At 41.6% G+C, this 20,968-nt stretch overlaps 1 protein-coding gene across 1 annotated transcript in view; it reads right to left on the bottom strand.

Moving 5' to 3' along the window:
- Window positions 1-16,269, bottom strand: part of LOC112426113 (splicing factor, proline- and glutamine-rich-like) — a 182,642-nt gene extending 166,373 nt beyond the window's left edge. The window contains exons 1-3 of the mRNA XM_071085362.1: window positions 16,193-16,269; window positions 15,276-15,324; window positions 14,519-14,948 (exon numbers count right to left, since the gene is read on the bottom strand). Coding sequence (XP_070941463.1) covers window positions 14,519-14,948; window positions 15,276-15,324; window positions 16,193-16,269 — 556 coding nt within the window. The remainder of the gene's footprint in view (window positions 1-14,518; window positions 14,949-15,275; window positions 15,325-16,192) is intronic.
- Between the last annotated feature and the right edge of the window lie 4,699 nt (window positions 16,270-20,968).

The following is a 20,968-nucleotide window of genomic DNA, read 5'->3' as shown; positions in this document are numbered from 1 at the left end:
GCAGTTTGGAGATTTCTCAAATAAGTGAGAACTACCATCCAACTCAACAATACTATTACTGGGTATATATCCAAAAGAAAACAAATCGTTCTACCATAAAGACACATGCACTTGCATGTTCATCGCAGCAGCACTCATAACAGCAAAGAAATGAAATCAACCTAGGTGCCCATCAGTGGTAGCTTGGATAAAGAAAATATGGTATAAAATATACCAGGGAATAATACCCAGCGATAAAAAAAGACCAAAACCATGTCCTTTGTAGCAGCATGGATGCAGCTGGAGGTCATTATCCTAAGTAAATTAACACAGGAACAGAACACCAAATATTGCATGTTCTCGCTTATAACTGGGAACTAAATAATGGGTACTCATGGATATAAAGATGTCAACAATGGACACTGGGGACTACTAGACAGGGGAGGGAGAGATGAGGTGGGGTAAGGGATGAAAGACTGACTGTTGGGTACTATGCTCAGTATCTGGGTGACAAGATCATTTGTACCCCAAACCAGAGCATTACACAATGTATTCTGGTTACAAATCTGGTGCATGTATCCCTTCAATCTAAAATAAAAGTTGAAATTATTTTTAAAATTAATTTTTTTAAAAAAAGGACATTTTACCTAACAAGTTTTTCCAATAACTTGTAGCACTTCTGAAAACTATTAAAATCCATGAAGTTTTCCGTATCCCACGTTCAGGTAAAACTTATTTAAAATCATCTGTCTATCTTATTAGAACATTTTACAATAATTAACACATTACCAGAGAAAATGGCAGATGGGGGCAGAACTAACTTGCAGCTCCCACTTGGATGGACAGAGCAATGTGTACAAACTCACATCATGAACTTTTGCTCCAAGAACTCCTGTAGGATCATACAGGAAAGCTGAGAGAATCCACAGACCCTTTGAAGGAAGCAGATTGCCGTTGCAAGCTCCCAGACACAGCTGAAAACCTGTGAGTACCCAAAGTGTGAAAGTGCGAAAGGGGATCCTCTCCCCTTGAACACACATCCTCACTGGGGAATCCGCAGGTCCAGATCACTGGAGGATTTGACCTTACCTGGAGCTGAGATAAATTTATAGAGCCGAGCAAAACATAGGGGCAGAGGAAGCAGCAGAAAGAGCCCTGTGGGCACTCAGTCCCCAGGGAAGCCATTCCTGACTTTGTCTCACAGGGATCCTTGGGGAGGGCTGCCAGTAGAATTGGAAAAACGCCATAGGGAGAAGAAAACTTCCAGCTGAACTCTGTAACAACTTCAACCTAACGCCAAGCTTCTGAGACGGAACCCAGAGGAGGGGTGAACTAGGAGTGCAGACACAGGACAGAAGCTGTGGCAGGCAGGGAGGCAGGAAACCTGAAAGTCCTGCTTGCTTTCTCAGTGGGGAGGCTTATAGCCTGGGGCGAGTTCTCAGCCCTGCTCATTTGCTGTCTGGAAATAAACTCGGGGCTGTTGGGGGGGCATGGTAGGAGTGAGACTGGCCTTTCAGGCTGCATGGGTGCTGGGTAAGGCCTGTAACTGCCAGCTTTCCCCAATTTCCCTGATGACCTGTATGGCACAGCAGAGGCAGCCATAATCCCCCTGGGAACATAACTTCATTGACTGGAGAACAACCTCCTCATCCCCCACAGCAGCCATAGCAAGCCCTGTCCAAGAAGAGTCTGAGCTCAGACACGCCAAACCCTCCCCAAACCTGATGGTCTGTCTCTACCTGCTCTGGTAGCTGAAGACAAAGTGAGAGGTGAGGCTGGCTGGGCTTCTGGGTCGGTGGGGACTTGAAGAACTTTTCTGTCTAGCTAAATGATTGTAAACACACCAATCAGCACTCTGTGTCTAGCTAAAGCTTTGTAAACGCACCAATCAGCACTCTGTAAAAACACACCAATCAGTGCTCTGTGTCTAAAGGTTTGTAAACGCACCAATCAGCACTCTGTAAAAACAGACCCATCAGCACTCTATTAAATGGACCAATCAGCACTCTGTAAAAACAGACCCATCAGCACTCTATTAAATGGACCAATCAGCACTCTGTAAAAACAGACCCATCAGCACTCTATTAAATGGACCAATCAGCAGTACACAGGTGGGGCCAAATAAGGGAATAAAAGCCGGCCACCAGAGCCAGCAGCGGCAACCCACTGGGGTCCCCTTCCACGCCATGGAAGCTTTGTTCTTTTGCTCTTCACAATAAATCTTGCTGCTGCTCACTCTTTGGGTCTGCACTACCTTTATGAGCTGTAACGCTCACCACGAGGGTCTGTGGCTTCATTTCTGAAGTCAGCGAGGCCACAAACCCACCAGAAGGAAGAAATTCCGGATACATCTGACCATCTGAAGGATGGAACAAACTCCGGACACAGCATCTTTAAGAACTGTAGCCCTCACTATGAGGGTCCATGGCTTCATGCTTGAAGTCAGTGAGACCAAGAACCCACTGGGAGGAACCAATTCTGGACACATTTTGGCAACCATGAAGGGACTATCAACTATTACCAAGCAGTGAGCACCACTGGACCCCTTTCACTAGCTACTCTGTCCTATTTTTCAACTATTGCCAAGCAGTAAGCACCACTGGACCCCTTTCACTAGCTATTCTGTCCTATTTTTCCTTAGAATTTGGGGGCTTAATACCGGGAAACTCTCAGTCAGTTAAAAGCAACTAGCGTGGCTGGCAGACTGAAGACACAGGTGTCAGGCTTTCTGGGAAAGGACTCTCTAACAATTCCCAGCTGTTTGGAGTTGGGAGCATTGGTTTGCCTAGAACAAGCTGCTGCTTTTCCTGTACTTCTGGGCTGAGCTGAGGGTCAACAGAGAGGAAAGCCATTCAGCTCCGGGGTCCTGACAGCAAGTTGGTTGACCCTGCGGCCACAAGCGGAACTCTCAAAGTCCTGTCACCCAAGCGACCCTTGCCTCCTGGGTTCTAATGCCTGTCAGACAAACTTCCTCTCACTTCTCTTCTCCAAGGCTTGTCCCGCTACTAAAAACCACTCCTTGTTTCTACTGCTTTTCTAGTTTCTCCTGTAAGAATGATTTCTAGTGTAAACTCCAGGACTCTATTCCCTTCTTTAAGCACCTGGGCTCACCAATCAGAAAGACATAATTTTTGCCCAAAGCCCTATCGTGGGGGGAAGTATCTGGAATTTTGGGATCCCTCCTCAGACTAGCAGACCTAACAAAAGCTATTCCTGAAGCTAGAATATGGGGAGTCTCAGAAATGATATCCTTCCTGTTCAAGTGAGGACAAAAGGCATCACTCTTCCAACTCTGGAGATTCCTTCCCTCCCTCAGAGTATGGCCCTCCACTTCATTTTTGGGGCATAACATCTTTATAGGACAGGGGTAAAGTCCCAATACTAACAGGAGAATGCTTAGGACTCTAACAGGTTTTCAAGAATGCATCAGTAAGGGCCACTAAATCCGATTTTTCTCGGTCCTCTTTGTGGTCTAGGAGAACAGGCAAAGGTGCAGGTTTTCAAGAATGCCTCAGTAAGGGCCACTAAATCCAACATTCCTCAGTCCTCCTTGTGGTCTAGGAGGAAAACTAGTGTTTCTGCTGCTGCGTCAGTGAGTGCAGCTGTGCTGATCAGCAGGGTCCAGGGACCGTTGTGGGGTTTTGGGTAGGGGGAGAAACAAACCAAAACCACAGGTGGTTTTGTCTTTCAGGTGGGAAACACTCAGGCATCATCAACAGGCTCACCCTTGAAATGCATCCTAAGCCATTGGAATCAATTTGACCCGCAAACCCTGAAAAAGAGGTGGCTCATTCTTTTCTGCACTATGGCCTGGCCTCAAATATTCTCTCTCTGATGGGGAAAAATAGCCACCTGAGAGAAGTATAAACTATAATACTGTCCTGCAGCTTGACCTTTTCTGGAAGAGGGAAGGCAAATGGAGTGAAATACCTTAAGGCCAAGCTTTATTTTCATTAAAGGAGAACACACAACTATGCAAAGCTTGCAATTTACATCCCACAGGAGGACCTCTCTGCTCACCCCCATATTCTAGCCTCCCTACAGCTCCCCTTTCTATTAATGATAAACCACCTCTAATCTCCCCTGCCCAGAAGGAAATAAGCAAAGAAGTCTCCAAAGGACCACAAAAACCCCCGGGCTATTGGTTACGTCCCCTTCAAGCTGTAGGGGGGAGGAGAATTTGGCCCACCTGGGTACATGTCCCTTCTCCCTCTCTGATTTAAAGCAGAACAAGGCAGACCTGGGGAAGTTTTCAGATGATCCTAATAGGTACATAGATGTCCTACAGGGTCTATGGCAAACCTTCGATCTCACTTGGAGAGACGTCATGCTATTGTTAGATCAAACCCTGGCCTTTAATGAAAAGAATATGGGTTTAGCTGCAGCCCAAGAGTTTGGAGATACCTGGTATCTTAGTCAAGTAAATGATAGAATGACAGCCGAAAAAAGGGACAAATTCTTTACCAGTCAGCAAGCCATCCCCGGTATGGATCCCCACTGGAACCTCAACTCAGATCATGGGGACTGGAGTTGCAAAACATCTATTGACCTGTGTTCTAGAAGGACTAAGGAGAATTAGGAAAAAGTCCATGAATTATTCAGTGATGTCCACCATAACTCAGGGAAAGGAAGAATCCTTCTGCATTCCTCAAGCAGCTATGGGAGGCCTTAAGAAAATATACTCTCGTCACTTAACTCACTCGAGGGTCAATTGATCATAAAAGATAAGTTTATTACCCAATCAGCCGCAGATATCGGGAGAAAGCTCCAAAAGTGAGCCCTGGGCCCTGAACAAAATCTAGAGGCATTATTAAACCTGGCAACCTCAGTATCCTAAAATAGGGACCAAGAGGAACAGGCCCAAAAGGAAAAGTGAGATCAGAGAAAGGCTGCAGCCTTAGTCATGGCCCTCAGACAAAACAGACTTTGGTGGTTAAGCGAGGACAAAATAATGGAGCAGCCCAATCACCCGGTAGGGCTTGTTATCAGTGTGGTTTACAAGTATATCTTTAAAAAGATTGTCCAATGAGAAACAAGCCCCCTCACCCATGTCCACTATACTGAGGCAATCACTGGAAGGTGCATTGCCCCAGAGGACAAAGGTTCTCTGGGCCAGAAGCCCCCAACCAGATGGTTCAACAACAGGACTGAGGGTGGCCCGGGGCAAGTGCCAGCTCATGTCATCATCCTCACTGAGCCCTGGGTTCATTTAACCATTGAGGGCCAAGAAATTGACTTCCTCCTGGACACTAGCATGACCTTCTCTCAGTGTTAATCTCCTGTCCTGGACGACTGTCCTTAAGGTCCGTTACCATCCAAGGAACCTGGGATAGCCTGTAACCAGGTGTTTCTCCCACCTCCTCAGTTGTAATTGGGAGACTTTGCTCTTTTCACACACCTTTCTTGTTATGCCTGAAAGTCCCATACCCTTGTTAGGAAGGGGATATATTAGCCAAAGCTGGAGCTATTATCTACATGAATATGGGGAACAAGTTACCCATTTTTAGTCCCCTACTTGAGGAGGGAATCAACCCTGAAATCTAGGCATTGGAAGGACAATTTGAAAGGGCAAAAAATGCCCGCCCAGTCCAAATGAGACTAAAAGATCCCACCACTTTTTCTTATCAAAGGCAATATCCCTTAAGGCCTGAAGCTCATAAAGGATTACAGGATATTGTTGAATATTGAAAAGCTCAAGGCTTAGTAAGGAAAGGCAGCAGTCCCTGCACATCCCAATTCTAGGAGTACAAAAACCAAATGATCAGTGGAGACTAGTGCAAGATCTTAGACTCATCAATGAGGCAGTAATTCCTCTATATCCAGTTGTACCCAACCCCTATACCCTGCTCTCTCGAATACCAGAGGAGGCAGAATGGTTCACTGTTCTGGACCTCAAGGATGCCTTCTTCTGTATTCCCCTGCACTCTGACTCCCAGTTTCTCTTTGCCTTTGAGGATCCCACAAACCACATGTCCCAACTTACTGGACGGTCTTGCCCCAAGGGTTTAGGGATAGCCCTCACCTGTTTGGTCAGGCACTGGCTCAAAATCTAGGCCACTTCTCAAGTCCAGGCACTCTAGTCCTTCAGTATGTGGATGATTTACTTTTGGCTACCAGTTCAGAAGCCTCATGCCAGCAGGCTACTCTAGATCTCTTGAACTTTCTAGCTAATCAAGAGTACAAGGCGTCTAGGTCAAAGGCCCAGCTTTGACTACAGCAGGTCAAATATCTAGGCCTAATCTTAGCCAGAGGGACCAGGGCCCTCAGCAAGGAATGAATACAGCCTATACTGGCTTATCCTCACCCTAAGGCATTAAAACAGTTGCAGGAGTTCCTTGGAATCACCGGCTTTTGCCGACTATGGATCCCCAGATAGAGTGAGATAACCAGGCCCTTTTATACTCTAATCAAGGAGACCCAGAGGGCAAATACTCATCTAGTAGAATGGGAACCAGAGGCAGAAACAGCCTTCAAAACCTTAAAGCAGGCCCTAGTACAAGCTGCAACTTTAAGCCTTCCCACAGGACAAAAATTCTCTTTATACATGAGAGAGAGAGCAGGGATAGCTCTTGGAGTCCTTACTCACACTCGTGGGACAACCCCACAACCAGGGGCATACCTAAGTAAGGAAACTGATGTAGTAGCAAAAGGCTTGCCTCGCTGTTTAAGGGTAGTTGCGGCAGTGGCCATCTTAGTGTCAGAGGCTATCAAAATAATACGAGGAAAGGATCTCACTGTCTGGACTATTCATGATGTAAATGGCATACTAGGTGCCAAAGGAAGTTTATGGCTATCAGACAACCGCCTACTTAGATACCAGGCGCTACTCCTTGAGGGACCGGTGCTTCAAATATGTATGTGTGTGGCCCTCAACCCTGCTACTTTTCTCCCAGAGGATGGGGAACCAATCGAGGATGACTGCCACCAAATTATAGTCCAGACTTACGCCGCCTGAGATGATCTCTTAGAAGTCCCCTTAGCTAATCCTGACCTTAACCTGTACACCAACGGAAGTCTATTTGTGGAGAATGGGATATGAAGGGCAGCTTATGCCACAGTTAGTGATGTAACAGTACTTGAAAGTAAGCCTCTTCCCCTAGGGATCAGCGCCCAGTTAGCAGAACTGGTAGCACTTACCCAAGCCTTAGAACTGGGAAAGGGAAAAAGAACAAATGTGTATACAGATAACAAGTATGCTTATCTAATCTTACATGCCCAAGCTGCAATATGGAAAGAAAGGGGGTTCCTAACCTCTGGGGGAATTCCCATTAAATACCAGAAGGAAATCATGAAATTATTGCATGCAGTGCAAACACCCAAGGAGGTGGCAGTCTTACACTGCCAAAGTCATCAAAAAGGAGGAGAGGGGAGAACAGCAGTGTAAGTGGCTGGCAGAGGCAGGGAAAGACCAGCAGGAAGGAAAGAGACAGAAAGTCAGAGAGAGGAAGAGACAGAGGGACAAAGAGAGAAAGAAAGAGAGAAAGAAAAAGAGACAGAGTCAAAGAGAGACAGAAAGAGAAGTGAGAGAGAAAGAGATAGAAGTAGTAAAGAAAAAACAGTGTACCCTATTCCTTTTAAAAGCCAGGGTAAATTTAAAACCTATAATTGATAATTGAAGGTCTTCTCCGAGGGTAAATTTAAAACCTATAACTGATAATTGAAGGTCTTCTCCGTGACCCTATAACACTCTAATACCACCTTGTCGTCAGTGCAAACAAAGGCATAGCCCGAAAGCACTGAGGCCACTGACAACCCATAGTCTTCCTATCAAAAATCCTTAACCCAGCAGGTTTCCTAACAGGGGATCTAAATCTTAATTAATTACCACACAAAAGTCCGACCTGATCTAGGAGGAACTCCCTTCAGGACAGGAGGATAGATGGTTCCTCCCAGGCAATTAAGGAAAAAAAAAAAAAAGACACAATGGGTATTCAGTAAGTAATAAGGAAACTCTTGTAGAAGCAGTTAGGAAAATTGCCTAATAATTTGTCTGCTCAAACGAGCAAGTTGTTTGCACTCAGCCAAGTCTTAAAGTACTTACAGAATCCGGAAGGAGCCATCTATACCAATTCTAAGCTAATACAGACTGAACAAAGTTTTATTAATAGCAACAAAAAATTAAAATCTCAAATTTACAAGGTTTTCAACTAAAGTAAAATTCGCTAAAAGTTAGCAGTGTAACATGCATTATCTTACTACCACACACTCTCAAAGGATTTCTCAGTTTGCAAGAAATAACAAAATCTATCCAGTAGGGACGATAACTACAATCCCAAATAGACTCTTTGACAGCAGTGACTCTCCAAAACCGCTGAGGCCTAGACCTCCTCACTGCTGAGAAAGGAGGACTTTGCACCTACTTAGGGGAAGAGTGTTGTTTTTACTCTAACCAGTCAGGGATAGTACTAGTACAAGATGCCAACCAGCATTTACAGGAAAAGGCTTCTGAAATCAGACAACGCCTTTCAAATTCTTATACCGACCTCTGGAGTTGGGCAACATGGCTTCTCCCCTTTCTAGGTCCCGTGGCAGCCATCTTGCTATTACTTGTGTTCGGGCCCTGTCTTTTTAACTGCCTTGTTAAATTTGTTTCCTCTAGAATCGAGGCCATCAAGCTACAGATGGTCCTAAAAATGGAACCCCAAATGAGCTCAACTCCTCCTATTGAGGACCCATAGACCGACCCACTGGCCCTTTCACTGGCCTAAAGAGTTCCCCTCTGGAGGACACTACAACTGCAGGGCCCTTTCTTCACTCCTATTGAGCAGGAAGTAGCTAGAACGGTCATGCCCAATTCCCAACAGCAGTTGAGGTGTCCTATGTAGGGGGGGGATTCAGAGGTGAAGCCAGCTGGGCTTCTGGGTCAGGTGGGGACTTGAAGAACTTTTCTGTCTAGCTAAAGGATTGTAAACACACCAATCAGCACTCTGTGTCTAGCTAAAGGTATGTAAATGCACCAGTCAGCACTCTGTAAAAACAACCAATCAGCACTCTGTAAAATGGACCAATCAGCAGTACATGTGTGGGCCCAAATAAGGGAATAAAAGCCTGCCACCTGAGCCAGCAGCGGCAACCCGCTCGGGTCTCCTTCCACGCTGTGGAAGCTTTGTTCTTTCGCTCTTCACAATAAATCTTGCTGCTGCTCTTTGGGTCCGCACTACCTTTATGAGCTGTAACACTCACCACAAGGGTCTATGGCTTCATTCCTGAAGTCAGCGAGACCACAAACCCATCAGAAGGAAGAAACTCTGAACACATCTGAACATCTGAAGGAATAAACTCCGGACACAGCATCTTTAAAAACTGTAACACTCACTGCAAGTGTCCGTGGCTTCATGCTTAAAGTTAACGACACGAAGAACCCACCGGAATGAACCAATTCCAGACATAAAAGGACATAATCTCTTGGTAGCTCTATGTCCTTGCCCACCTCCTGAGAAACCCAAATATTTATCCAGGAGACCCTAGGGCAAGCTTGTATCCTCCTACACTACTGAAGCTGATGCTCTCTTGAAGGCACCACCTCCTGACTGGAGGGCAACCAACACAAAACTAGCTCACTAAACAAAAATGCCAAGGACCCTCACAGAATCCACTTCAGTCCCCTGCTACCTCCACCAGAGCAGGTGCTAGTATACACGGCTGAGAGATCTGAAGACAAACTGCATCACAGAACTCTTTGCAGACACTCCCAAGTACCAGCCCAGAGCCCAGTAGCTCTGCTGGGTGGCTAAATCCAGAAGAGAAATAACAATCACTGCAGTTCAGCTCTCAGGAAGCCCCATCCCTGGGGGAAACAGGAGAGCACCACATCAAGGGAGCACCTCGTGGGACAAAAGATTCTGAACAGCAGCTCCTGAACCCCAGGTCTTCCCTCTGACATACTCTAACAAAATGAGAAGAAACCAGAAAAACAATTCTGGTAATATGACAAAACAAGGTTCTTTAACACCTCCAAAACATCATACTAGCTCACCAGCAATGGATCCAAACCAGGAAGAAATTTCTGAATTGCCAGAAAAAGAATTCAGATGACTATTCAGCTACTCAAGGAAGCACTGGAGAACAGTGAGGTCCAACTTAAAGAAATAAAAAAAAGTATTATAGGATATGAATGGAAAAATCTCTGGAGAAACAGATAGCATAAATAAAAAACAATCACAACTTCTGGAAACAAAGGACAAACTTAAATAAATACAAAATACACTGAAGAGTCTCAGTAATAGAACCAAACAAGTAGAAGAAAGAACTTCCGAGCTTGAAGACAAGGCTTTCAAGTTAACCTAAACCAACAAAAAAAAGAAAAAAAGAATTAAAATAAATGAACAAAGCTTCCAAGAAGTTTGGGATTATGTTAAATGACCAAATAAAAAAAAATAGTATGATCATTATGCAAACACAGCATCAAACCAAGTGAAATAAATATACAGGGTAAGATAAAACAATATATTTGCTATGAAAAAGCAACTTTAAGACAAGTTCTTGTCCTTCCTCCTACTAGGTTGTTCTCAGATACCAAATAGCCGATAGGTTAAGGTGTTTAAAATATGCTTTTATGGACACTGTAGTGGACGAGAACTACAACATCAAGATCCCATTAGTACAGACTTAAACCTTTCAAATAAAACCCCAAAACTATTTGAGTTCATTAATTTTTTCTCTTCAATATGTTGCCATTGGTAACATTCAAAGAAACATAAGCAAACTCATAACACTGTGAAGAAGAAAATGTCTAATTTATCCTGTCAATTAGCATAGATTCACGTGCCCCCACATACATTTAAATCTGAAGGTTAAAGCAGAAACAATTGTCATAATATGAACAAGCTGAGCCTCTAGTTGACTGATTGCCCTTGCTGGGTTTCATGATAACTTTTTTTTTTAATCAACAGCCAGATGTTACCTAAAAGCAAACAGGGAATGGCCTGAGATGCAGAGTTATCTATTCTGTAAGAATAGAGTAAATCAAGGGAATGTTTCAAGGCCTCAACACTTAGGGGCTCCATGATACCAGCAACTGGGCATCAGCTCAAGAAAACATCCAGTAAGAAAAAGAGCTTACTCTACCAATTCATGCTAAGAAAGTACAGCTGAGGCTTAAATACACGGAATTGGTCCATGATACAATTTCTTCTCGTTGTCTCTATGAAGGAATTAAATTTTGTCTTCCCCATTCCATACATCCTCTTGGGCCAAAATCATGCCGATTTTTCCCTTTAGAGGTTTCCAATGCAAAACCTGAGGGAGAAGAGCTTGCTATTGTGAAGAAAGCATTGGCGTGGGGACTGGGAAACCAGGTTCTAGTGACTAGTCAACAAAAAGCTACATGACCTGAGCAGTCTTTGTCTAAAGCAGGACCTCAGTTTCCTCACCTATAAAATGGGAGGGCTTGTAATAAAAAGAGGTGAGCTCTAAAATATAAATACGTTCTAAATATTTTATCTAAAATATATTCCACTTTAAAAAATATTTGATTATTCTATACTTACAAAAATAACGAGTAAACTTAATTGTATATATTACTATATAATATGAAAATCATATTGAGTAAACATGATTGTATATATTAACCCCAAAAATTACTCATGCTGAGTGATCACTGTTTCACTGACTTAAATATCACTTCCTCAGAGAAGTTCTTGTGGCCGCCCTACCTAACAGGCACTCTTTCCTTATCATCAATTTATCCCTTCACTCCACCTTTTTCTTCCTAACAGTTACCACCTGATAGTATGTGTTTGTGTATATTCTGTCTTCTCCCTGGAGAGGGCATAGAACTGGAACTCTTTTGTTCATAGTTATATTCTCATCGTCTGGTTCAATGCCTGTAATGATCAAAAGAGTGAATTTTAGCCCCCTAATTGTTATTTTTATCTTAGCAGCCTGTTTTTCAATATAACCTCTTTCAAATCATCTAATTTCTAATCTTTCAATTGACATATCTTGATCATTATGTCTTTCATTGTCAAAAGTTAAATCAAATTTAGTTTAATTTGAAAAAACAAACCAATTTCTAAATATATTTTAGTACAAAAACACTTTCATTAGGATACTACTGGAAATAAAAATAGTTTTAAAGTTAAAAAAAATATTGCTTAGCTCCAGCTTTCAAGGTTTTTGTTTTCTTCCCTCATCAGTTTGTTTCAACAGACTATGTCTTGACAGTCAGGCATGAGGTAGGTACTGGAAGGTCAAATATAAAAATGACATGATCCATGCCTGAAAAGATGAAGAGTTTAGTAAGAATAACAAAGAAACAGATCATTTATGCTAAGAGGAATTTCATATTTTAAGAAGAAGATGTAGTCTTGAAACATAACTGGTCTATTTTTTAAAAATTTATACAAGAGAAATTTTTTCCTATGTATGGATTCATGAAACCTCAACTGTTTTATTTGACAAGGTTAAGATTTTCTTTTGCTTCTGTGCGTGGTCTTTATTATGCATCTAATACCCAATTTGTTCACTTTAGTAGGAATTCATCTCCTTAATGACATTAGAGGGGATAAATATTGCAGTAATTTCCATGCTGAGTAATACATGGGAGAACAAAAACAAAAAAAACAAAAAATGAGGATATGAACACTCCGTTGATTCAGATTATTTTTCCTTGACTTCAGAATTTTGAAGATGCTGCATAGCAATCTACCGTATACTATTCAAGAGAAAAAAATTTGAAGTACTCTGTGCATTTTGCCACTTACTAAGAATTCTAGTAAAAGAAGATCGAGGTCCTTCTAAGATTAGGGATTTGTCTATTTGTGCCTTTTAATTACACCTTCTCCAATTACCATGAATCAAGGAAAAAGACAAGATCTGGGAATTCTAGTCCTGGATGACGATATGGTCACCTTAGATGAACCTTTTAACTTCTCTTGCCCTAAGTTTCCTTATCTAAGAAAAAAAAAAGAAGAAGACAAATGAACCAGATAGTTTCTATAGTGTCTTCAAGTTCCAAGTTTTCTAAGTATGTGTCATGAATAATTAAAAACTTGCTATTATCTCTTCAAATAATTGATGTACAAACCACTACTTGTGGCCTGTGAAGAATCCAGTACTTTTCCCTATGTAAACATCATCAGCAATAATACTCAGTGCAAGTCACTTTAGGTGGAGATGCAAAGCTCACAACGTAACTGAGAACACTTTCAAAACATGAAAAATGACCATTTCTAAGATAAAGCATCACTGGCTATCAAAAGATTTGCATATACTAGTGATGTATGCCAAACCCGGTTAGTAAATTGGATCATCAGATAGTTAAAAAAGAAAAACATGGATCCACAGTATCTCAGCATGAAATCCAGGATTCCTTTTTAATTTCTTCCTGTGATTTTAAGATGTAGTCAAATTTTGTGAACCATGGTTATAAACAATAAATGTTATGAGTTCTGAACACTGAGGGACCTCCGTGCTCTAAATTAGTTCAGGAAAGCTAATAATAATGTGTATTATTGAAACTGATTCATAATTTTTCCTTGATCAGTCAGTAATTGTTCAAACAAAACTGACAGTAATAATTCCTTAGGGGTATGATAATCAGCCAAACTTTTCATGCAAGTGAATTGCATTCAGATAGACTCATATATTCTCTCTCAAATCTCCTAGCAATAATAATTACTACACCTTATATTTGTATTGTGTTTTATGAATCACAATGTGCTCCACATGAATTTTCATTTGAACCTTACTTCGTTATATTATCCCCATCTTAAAAATCAGGAAATTGAAGCTGAGATAATTTTTCCAGGATTACACAAATAAATAGAAACTTGAGAGTAAACAAAAGTTTTTCTGACTCCAAGTGCTTTTTATCTAATTTCATAAACAGTAAAAGTTGTTCTTGACATAGGACATCACTTAAAGCCACTAGTACGCTTGTATAACTTAAACTTAGGTAGTTAATTTTTTTTTTCTATAAGACTTGCAAATATCTTTCATTTATATACTGCTGCATTAGAACTACTCTTACCCCAATGGCTCAAATTAATATTTTTAGAGTAATTTTACTTCCAAGCTCCATCTTAGAAACCTGAGGAAATCTCCCTGCTAGGCATGACAGTAGGTGGAAACTATTTCTCTCACTTGGAAGCAAACATATCAGAATGTAGCAGTAGAAAGTGCTGGAAATAAAAACAGGAAACCAAAACCTATATCTATCATCCAAGAGAAAACTCAACAGCGTCCTTTAATAAAAGAGCTCCTGAAACAGCAGAAAGAACAGACCTTGGGATCAGATGAAACTGGATTTAAATACGGACTGTGCCACTGAATAGACATGCCAGCTTGAGCAAGAATCAAGCAATTGAGGAGTGTTTCACAAATTTGATAGTGGAGGCTCTGCTGATGGCTGGTGGTGGTAAGAAATAGAAAAGAGAAAAAGCAGAAAAACAGATCTGAATGCAGTGGTTTTCTAGAGAACCATCTAGAAAAGTGGGATGGGATAGGATAGGATCAGATCGGTCGGGTCCACATTGAGAATTTCAGACACCACACAGGCCAAGGATTTTGAATGCCAATCTAAGTGAGAGGTGACAACCTGCCAGCAGCCTCCGATCGTTCTCGGTGCTTCCTCTGCCTCGGCGTCCGCTCTGGCCGCCCCGCGCTTGAGGAGCCCTTCGGACTGCAGCTGCGCTGTGGGGCCCCTCTCTGGGGCTGGCCCAGGCCGGAGCCGCTCCCTCGGCTCCCTTTGCTCCGGGGAGGTGTGGAGGGAGAGGTGCCGGGTAGGGAGCCCGGGTTGCGCGCCGGTAGGCGCGGGTTCCGGGTGGATGCGGGCTCAGCGGGCCCCGCATTCGGCCAGGCGCCCCGCCGGACCTGCTGGGCTTGATGGTGGGAGGAGCTCCCTCTGGGCTGCCTGGAGCGCCCGGGCAGCGAGTACTGGTGAGAGGTGAAGCTGGGCAGCCAATACTGCTGAGAGGTGAAGCTGGCTGGGCCTCTGAATCAGGTGGAGACTTTAAGAACTTTTGTCTCTAGCTAAAGGTTTGTAAATGCACCAATCAGCACCCTGTGTCTAGCTCAAAGTTTGTAAATGCACCAATCAGCACCCTGTCAAAACAGACCAATCAGCGCTCTGTAAAATGGGCCAATCAGCTCTCTGTAAAATGGACCAATCAGCAGGATGTGAGGGGGGGGTCAGATAAGGCCATGAAGCCAGCTGCGCAAGCCAGCAGCAGCCCCCCCCTTGGAGTGCCCTTCCAGGGTGTGGAAGTGTTGTTCTTGTGCTCTTCTCTTCAGAATAAATTTTGCTGCTGGTCACTCTTTGGGTCCACCCTGCCTTTATGAGCTATAACACTCACCCCAAAGGTCTGCAGCTTCACTCCTGAAGCGAGACCAGGAACCAGGAACCTACCAGAAGGAAAAAACTCCAGATCACATGTGAACATCTGCAGGAACAAATTCCAGACACACCACGTTTAAGAACTGTAACACTAGCTGCAAGGGTCCGCTGCTTCATTCTTGAAGTCACCGAGACCAAAAACCCACCAATTCTGGACACATAACTAGTATAGACTTCCTCCAATAGGGGACTGACTCAGTGGAATGTTTTTGAGTGAAGCATAATGAAATCAGCTATTAGGAAAGTTAGTCAAGAAATGGTATTTTTGTTTGTTATTGTTTTAGGATATATATGAGGACACAGTTACATACTTTCCCGTTTATCCAAAAATAAAGTACAGATAATCTATCTTCTGTTCTGTATTTTACTGCAAAATACAAAAAGTCCTCCAGAGCCTAACAAAGTGAGGTTCTTTCCAATGAGGACGCTCGTTGGAATCAAAAGGCCTGGGTTTTCATTCCATTTACTAGCAAATAATGAGACAGTCTCTCTAAGCCTTAATTTCCTGGTCTGTAAAATAGACATAATAATACCTATGTTGCATATTTACTGTGAGGATAGAAATAATCTAAAGTTGCCTAATACCATTCTCAGCACATATTGGCACACAATAAATGGTAGCCATTATTTTCCCCCATAAAACAGATTTCTTCCTTTTGAGACTGTCCCATTTGGCTTCAGTTTTATTGTCTCCATTTAATTTAACCATACTTAAGTTCAGAGCCTCTAGGAGTAAAGCCTTCACATTCTTAGGGGAATAAAAGCCTTCCATTCCTCAGGCATTTACCTTATGCCCTGAGGAACAGGACCGCCAGCACCACTATTTAGCTGTCAAATGAAAGTGATGATCTACCCAAGACGTTCTTCCACACTGACCTGGTGTTCCTTTTCCAAAGAACTATGCTCTGCTGTTTCAAAGACTCCCAGTGCTTTTTCATTGTCCTGCAGCTCATTTCTCTCAAGCAATAGATGAGCTTAGCAAAATTGCTTTATAATACTAGGTATAGCCACCATCCCAAGTCCAGTTTCAATTTAATTATATTCCAAAACTAGCCTACCTCGAGACTTCTTTGTCATTTTTCTAGAAATGAGTACATGATTCTTGCATCTCAAATCTCAGGTTACTTACTCAAATAACCTTAGCCTCTATGACTTACAACTGTTAACACAGGGAAGAAAAGTCAGTAAATAGGTAAATAATACAATCAAATTCTCTAATAGTAGCCAGTGTGTGGTGACATTTATTGTTGTTTCCTACTCCCTATTCCTGGTGTAGAAATGAATCGCTTACCGTACCAATCATAGTACCAGACTCTTTGGGTCATTTTATTGCGGATGGAATCTAACCGATGCTAAGCCAACCAAAGTTCCAACATAACCACTAGAGTGAAGTCTTTGTAGCTATATGTACAGCCACTGGTCACTACCAAATGATTCTTCTGAATCCCTTAAGTTCCCAGAAACAGAATCTGACTGTCTGTTAGCCAGTGAATGCATTTAGTGCCTTTGAGTCAGGTGTCCATCTTGGTCCAATATTGAGTTGAATGGTGAAATTGCAGAAGGAGCCTAGGAGTCACAAAAAGGGGAAGCTTTTAGAACTGTAACCCTAAAATTGAATGAATGAACAAGGTTGAATAAAATATATCTTATTAAAAAGTTTAACTCACACATTAAGTAGCTTGACAGGATTGGTGAAAGGTCCTTTGATCCTAGTAGCATAGTATAGCTATGATTATGAATGTGCAAAAGTAAAGAAACCTAGGAGTCCCTGTTCCCAGATCTCAGACTAAGTCAGAAATAGTTTCTGAAGGAACTAGTCTTCCATATATTTCCAGCAAATCTTTCTCTGCAAAAACAATTTCTTTCACATAAGAATTAAATATTACCCCTTCTATTCCACAAGTACATGAATAGAAGGCACTCCAGATAGCTGAGGATGGAGTAGAGAAAGACACCAGCAAAGGCAAGGACAGCCCCCACAATACACCTAGAAGGGTGGGCTTAGCAAGGCCTGTAGCAGTAAGGACTTGACCCAAAAGAACCCGCAGTAAGAATATTAAAATCCTGACCATTTTCCTAGCAACAAGAACCACAATTCTCTAGAGTCCAGCAGCCGGAGTTTCAGAAGAAATAGATCAAGACAGTGTGGAATGGATCCAGAAATCAGGATAAAGTAGAACCCCAGAGAACTGCACCAACAAAACAACGCGGGCTCCATTAGGGATGACTAACTACTTCTGGCCAGTGGACAGATGCCAAATTTCTAGATGCGGTTTAAAAAGCTCACAGTGTAAGCACAGATTACTATATCTGCTTCATAAACATAAACATTACTTATTATCCTCCACAATGTGTGTGATTCAAGCAATTCTCATACAAACCCTTTTGCTAAAAAGTGCTGCCTTGAGTATCTTGTTAGGTATTGTACATAATCCAGCTAAATCTAAGTGGATGTGACCAACAAGATTCTTTCTATATTAGTGTGCATGTAAAAACAGAATAATCCTAATTGGCTGTACCCCTGCTTCCACCTCCTGGGATTAAAAAATATGGAAGAGTCATCCAAGAAAATGTTTTGTCTCTCTTCCTAGTAACTAAATAAGAGTTACTTATAATTTCTTCTAGTGATGTTTTCCAGCTGGGATTATTGTGGTTAACAGGAAATCATTGCTTATTGCTTTCGCAATGCATTTCCGTTAAATAAGACATCATTTGTGACCTTGAATGGAGACCTTTTTGTTACTAATTGTGTGTTACATTCCTAAGAAACATAACAACAACAACAAAAGCTAGCCTTGCTGATATAGTTTCTGGTCAATTTACCATCTCATGAGGATATCGTTTTTAAATCTCAGCTGTTGATACTGAGAAAGTGTTGATGGTCTGTATATACATTCCATGTATACATATGAAGCAGAACATTTCCATGAATTGTTTAAATATTTTCAAATCAATAACTCCCCAACACATTTATTCCAGCACATGCCTTCTCTTGCTTGTTTTATTAACAAGCACCCATTATAGAGTCTTTCTACAAATGCATGACTGACAGATGACAGACACAGGCAGGAAAGTGGCAGGGAGGATATTGCTAATACCAGCCGAATACATAAATACATTAATCACACAGACCATGCTCAATTATTCAGGAGCTGACATTATACTGTGAGATCAGTTCAGCCCCTGGCTCCTGCTCCTGTCAACTGAACACATATTTATTAAGGCCTTACTCTATACATAGCACTCCGATGACTTGCTCAGTGAGAGGCAGAGAAAGAAACCACTACCTTTGTTGAGAAGATCAGATGTGCATATGAAAAACAACTGAAGAACACAACTCAAGTGCTATCATATTCTTCCTTCCTTTAACTGGAAACATTTTAGGGGTGGTCATTATCTCTCATTACTGCTGCCACAAGGCATTTAAAGAGAATTGGGACTCAGTCAGTTGTTTTTATCGCATGTAACAGATCTGGGAAAAGACAGTGAGGAGAGGAGAGGAAGAGAGTAAACTATTCGTAAAAAGACAGTATGAGATTATCTACAAGTGTTATTTTCTATGTCATAGCATTTTAACATTAGCATGGAAAAATTAAGTAACAGCTTCATTGGACACTGGAACATAGTATATATGGATGTTCTACATCTACAAGTCACCTTTCAAGGTCCTAGTTTTAAGAATAACTATGCTGTCAGTTGACACCAGGGGATGTTACAAAGGAGGGGTGCTGTTGGCCTCAAGATACCCTCCTCCAGGCACTCCCCTCCAGCCTCCGCAGCTGGAATTCCCAGACCCCCACATCCCTCTTCAGAGCCAACAGGGCCATCTGATGCTTGCTCCATGACATGCCCTCTACCCCAGCCTCCAAAATGTCCCCTTTGAGCTACTTCTTTATTCCCTTTTTGCCTTAGGGAGCCTATTCAGCTGAGTGTTGAGAGAAAAACAATTGGTCAATGTAATTCACGATAAGCATCTAACAAAGGTCTAATATCCAGAATCTAAAAGGAACTTTAACAATTGAATAAGAAAATAACCCCATTAAAAATGGGTAAAAGACATGAACAGATGCTTCTCAAAATCATACAAGTGGACAACAACAAATATATAAATAAAATGCTCAGCATCACTAATCATCAGAGAAATACAAATCAGAACCATAATGAGATACTATCTAACACCAGTCAGTATGGCTATGATTAAAAAGTCAAAAAACAACAGATGCTGGTTGAGGCTGCAAAGAAAAGGGAATGCTTATATACTGCTGGTGGGAATGTAAATTAGTTCAGTCACTGTGGAAAGCGATTTGGAGATTTCTCAAAGAAGTTAAAATAAAATTATCATCTAACCCAGCAATCCCATTACAGGGTATATATCCAAAAGAAAACAAATTTTTCTACCAAAAAGACACACACTCACATGTTTATCACAGTGCTATTCACCATAGCAAAGTCATAGAATCAGCCTAGGTTTTCATCAGTGGTAGATTGGATAAAGAAAACGTGGTACACACACACCATGAAATACTACACAGCCTTAAAAAAGAATGAAATCATGTCCTCTGTAGCAACATGGATGTAGCTGGAGCCATTAACTTAGGTGAATTAATGCAGGAACAGAAAACCAAATACCACATTTTCTCACTTATAAGTGGAAGCTAAACATTGGGTACTCATGTAAGTAAAGATGGCAACAATAGACACTGCAGACTGGGGGGAAAGTTGGGATGGGAGTAAAAGTTGAAAACTGACTATTGGGTACCATGCTCAGTATCTCGGTGATGGGATCATTTGTACCCCAAACCTCAGCATCATGCAATATACTCAGATAACAAACCTACCTGTGTACACCATGAATCTAAAATAAAAGTTGAATAAAAAAAACAAACAAATGAAAAAAGGATGGGGGCATGTCAAGGAGACTCTGGAGCCAACCTGAAAGAACCCTGAGCGGCCAAAGCCAGAAAAATTTAAGCAACAAAATAAATAAGGTAGTACTAATTTATAACCCAAAGTATTAACAGAAAAGAAACATATATGAGTCTACACTTACATGTAAAAAGTAAATGATATGAATAATTTCACTTAGTACAGCACCCGGCACATCACAATTAATAAATCCTAGTTTCCCTTCCTTATAAGCACAGGGGTAAGAAAACATATGGTCTGAAGCTTACAGTTAAGGGCATTAACAAAAGATGACTATCCATTCAAAAATAAATGTTATATTATGTGAAAAAGAACATACCTGCCTTTAATTTTTAAAATGTCATCCTGATGGCAGGTATCTAGCTTTAGCAAAAATGAATAGGGTGTTCGCTCACTTTAGACTCATAGTACTTAGCATAGACTTCTGTTAGAATACTTTTTATTCTCATTTTTAATTAATTGTGTGCATGTCTGTCTCTTCCACCCTATGGTGGGCTCCAAAAGGTTGACATCTGAATCTTATATGTAACGTCACATCGTTAAATGACTCTGCACATGTGAAGGAGTGAGTGTAAGGACAAGGTGATGGTAATTCTGAAACCATCTCTGTATGAATAAAATTCACTGCTATATAGCAAAAAATGCCTACAAAGTTACTGCTTAACCTATAAAAATAAAAGAAAGCCTAAATTAAAAATAGAGACATTTCAACAATGAGAAAAATGC

The sequence above is a fragment of the Macaca nemestrina genome, chromosome 19 (genome assembly GCF_043159975.1).
Source record: "Macaca nemestrina isolate mMacNem1 chromosome 19, mMacNem.hap1, whole genome shotgun sequence".
Classification (NCBI taxonomy): Eukaryota; Metazoa; Chordata; class Mammalia; order Primates; family Cercopithecidae; genus Macaca; species Macaca nemestrina.
This window is presented reverse-complemented; position numbering and strand designations above follow the sequence as displayed.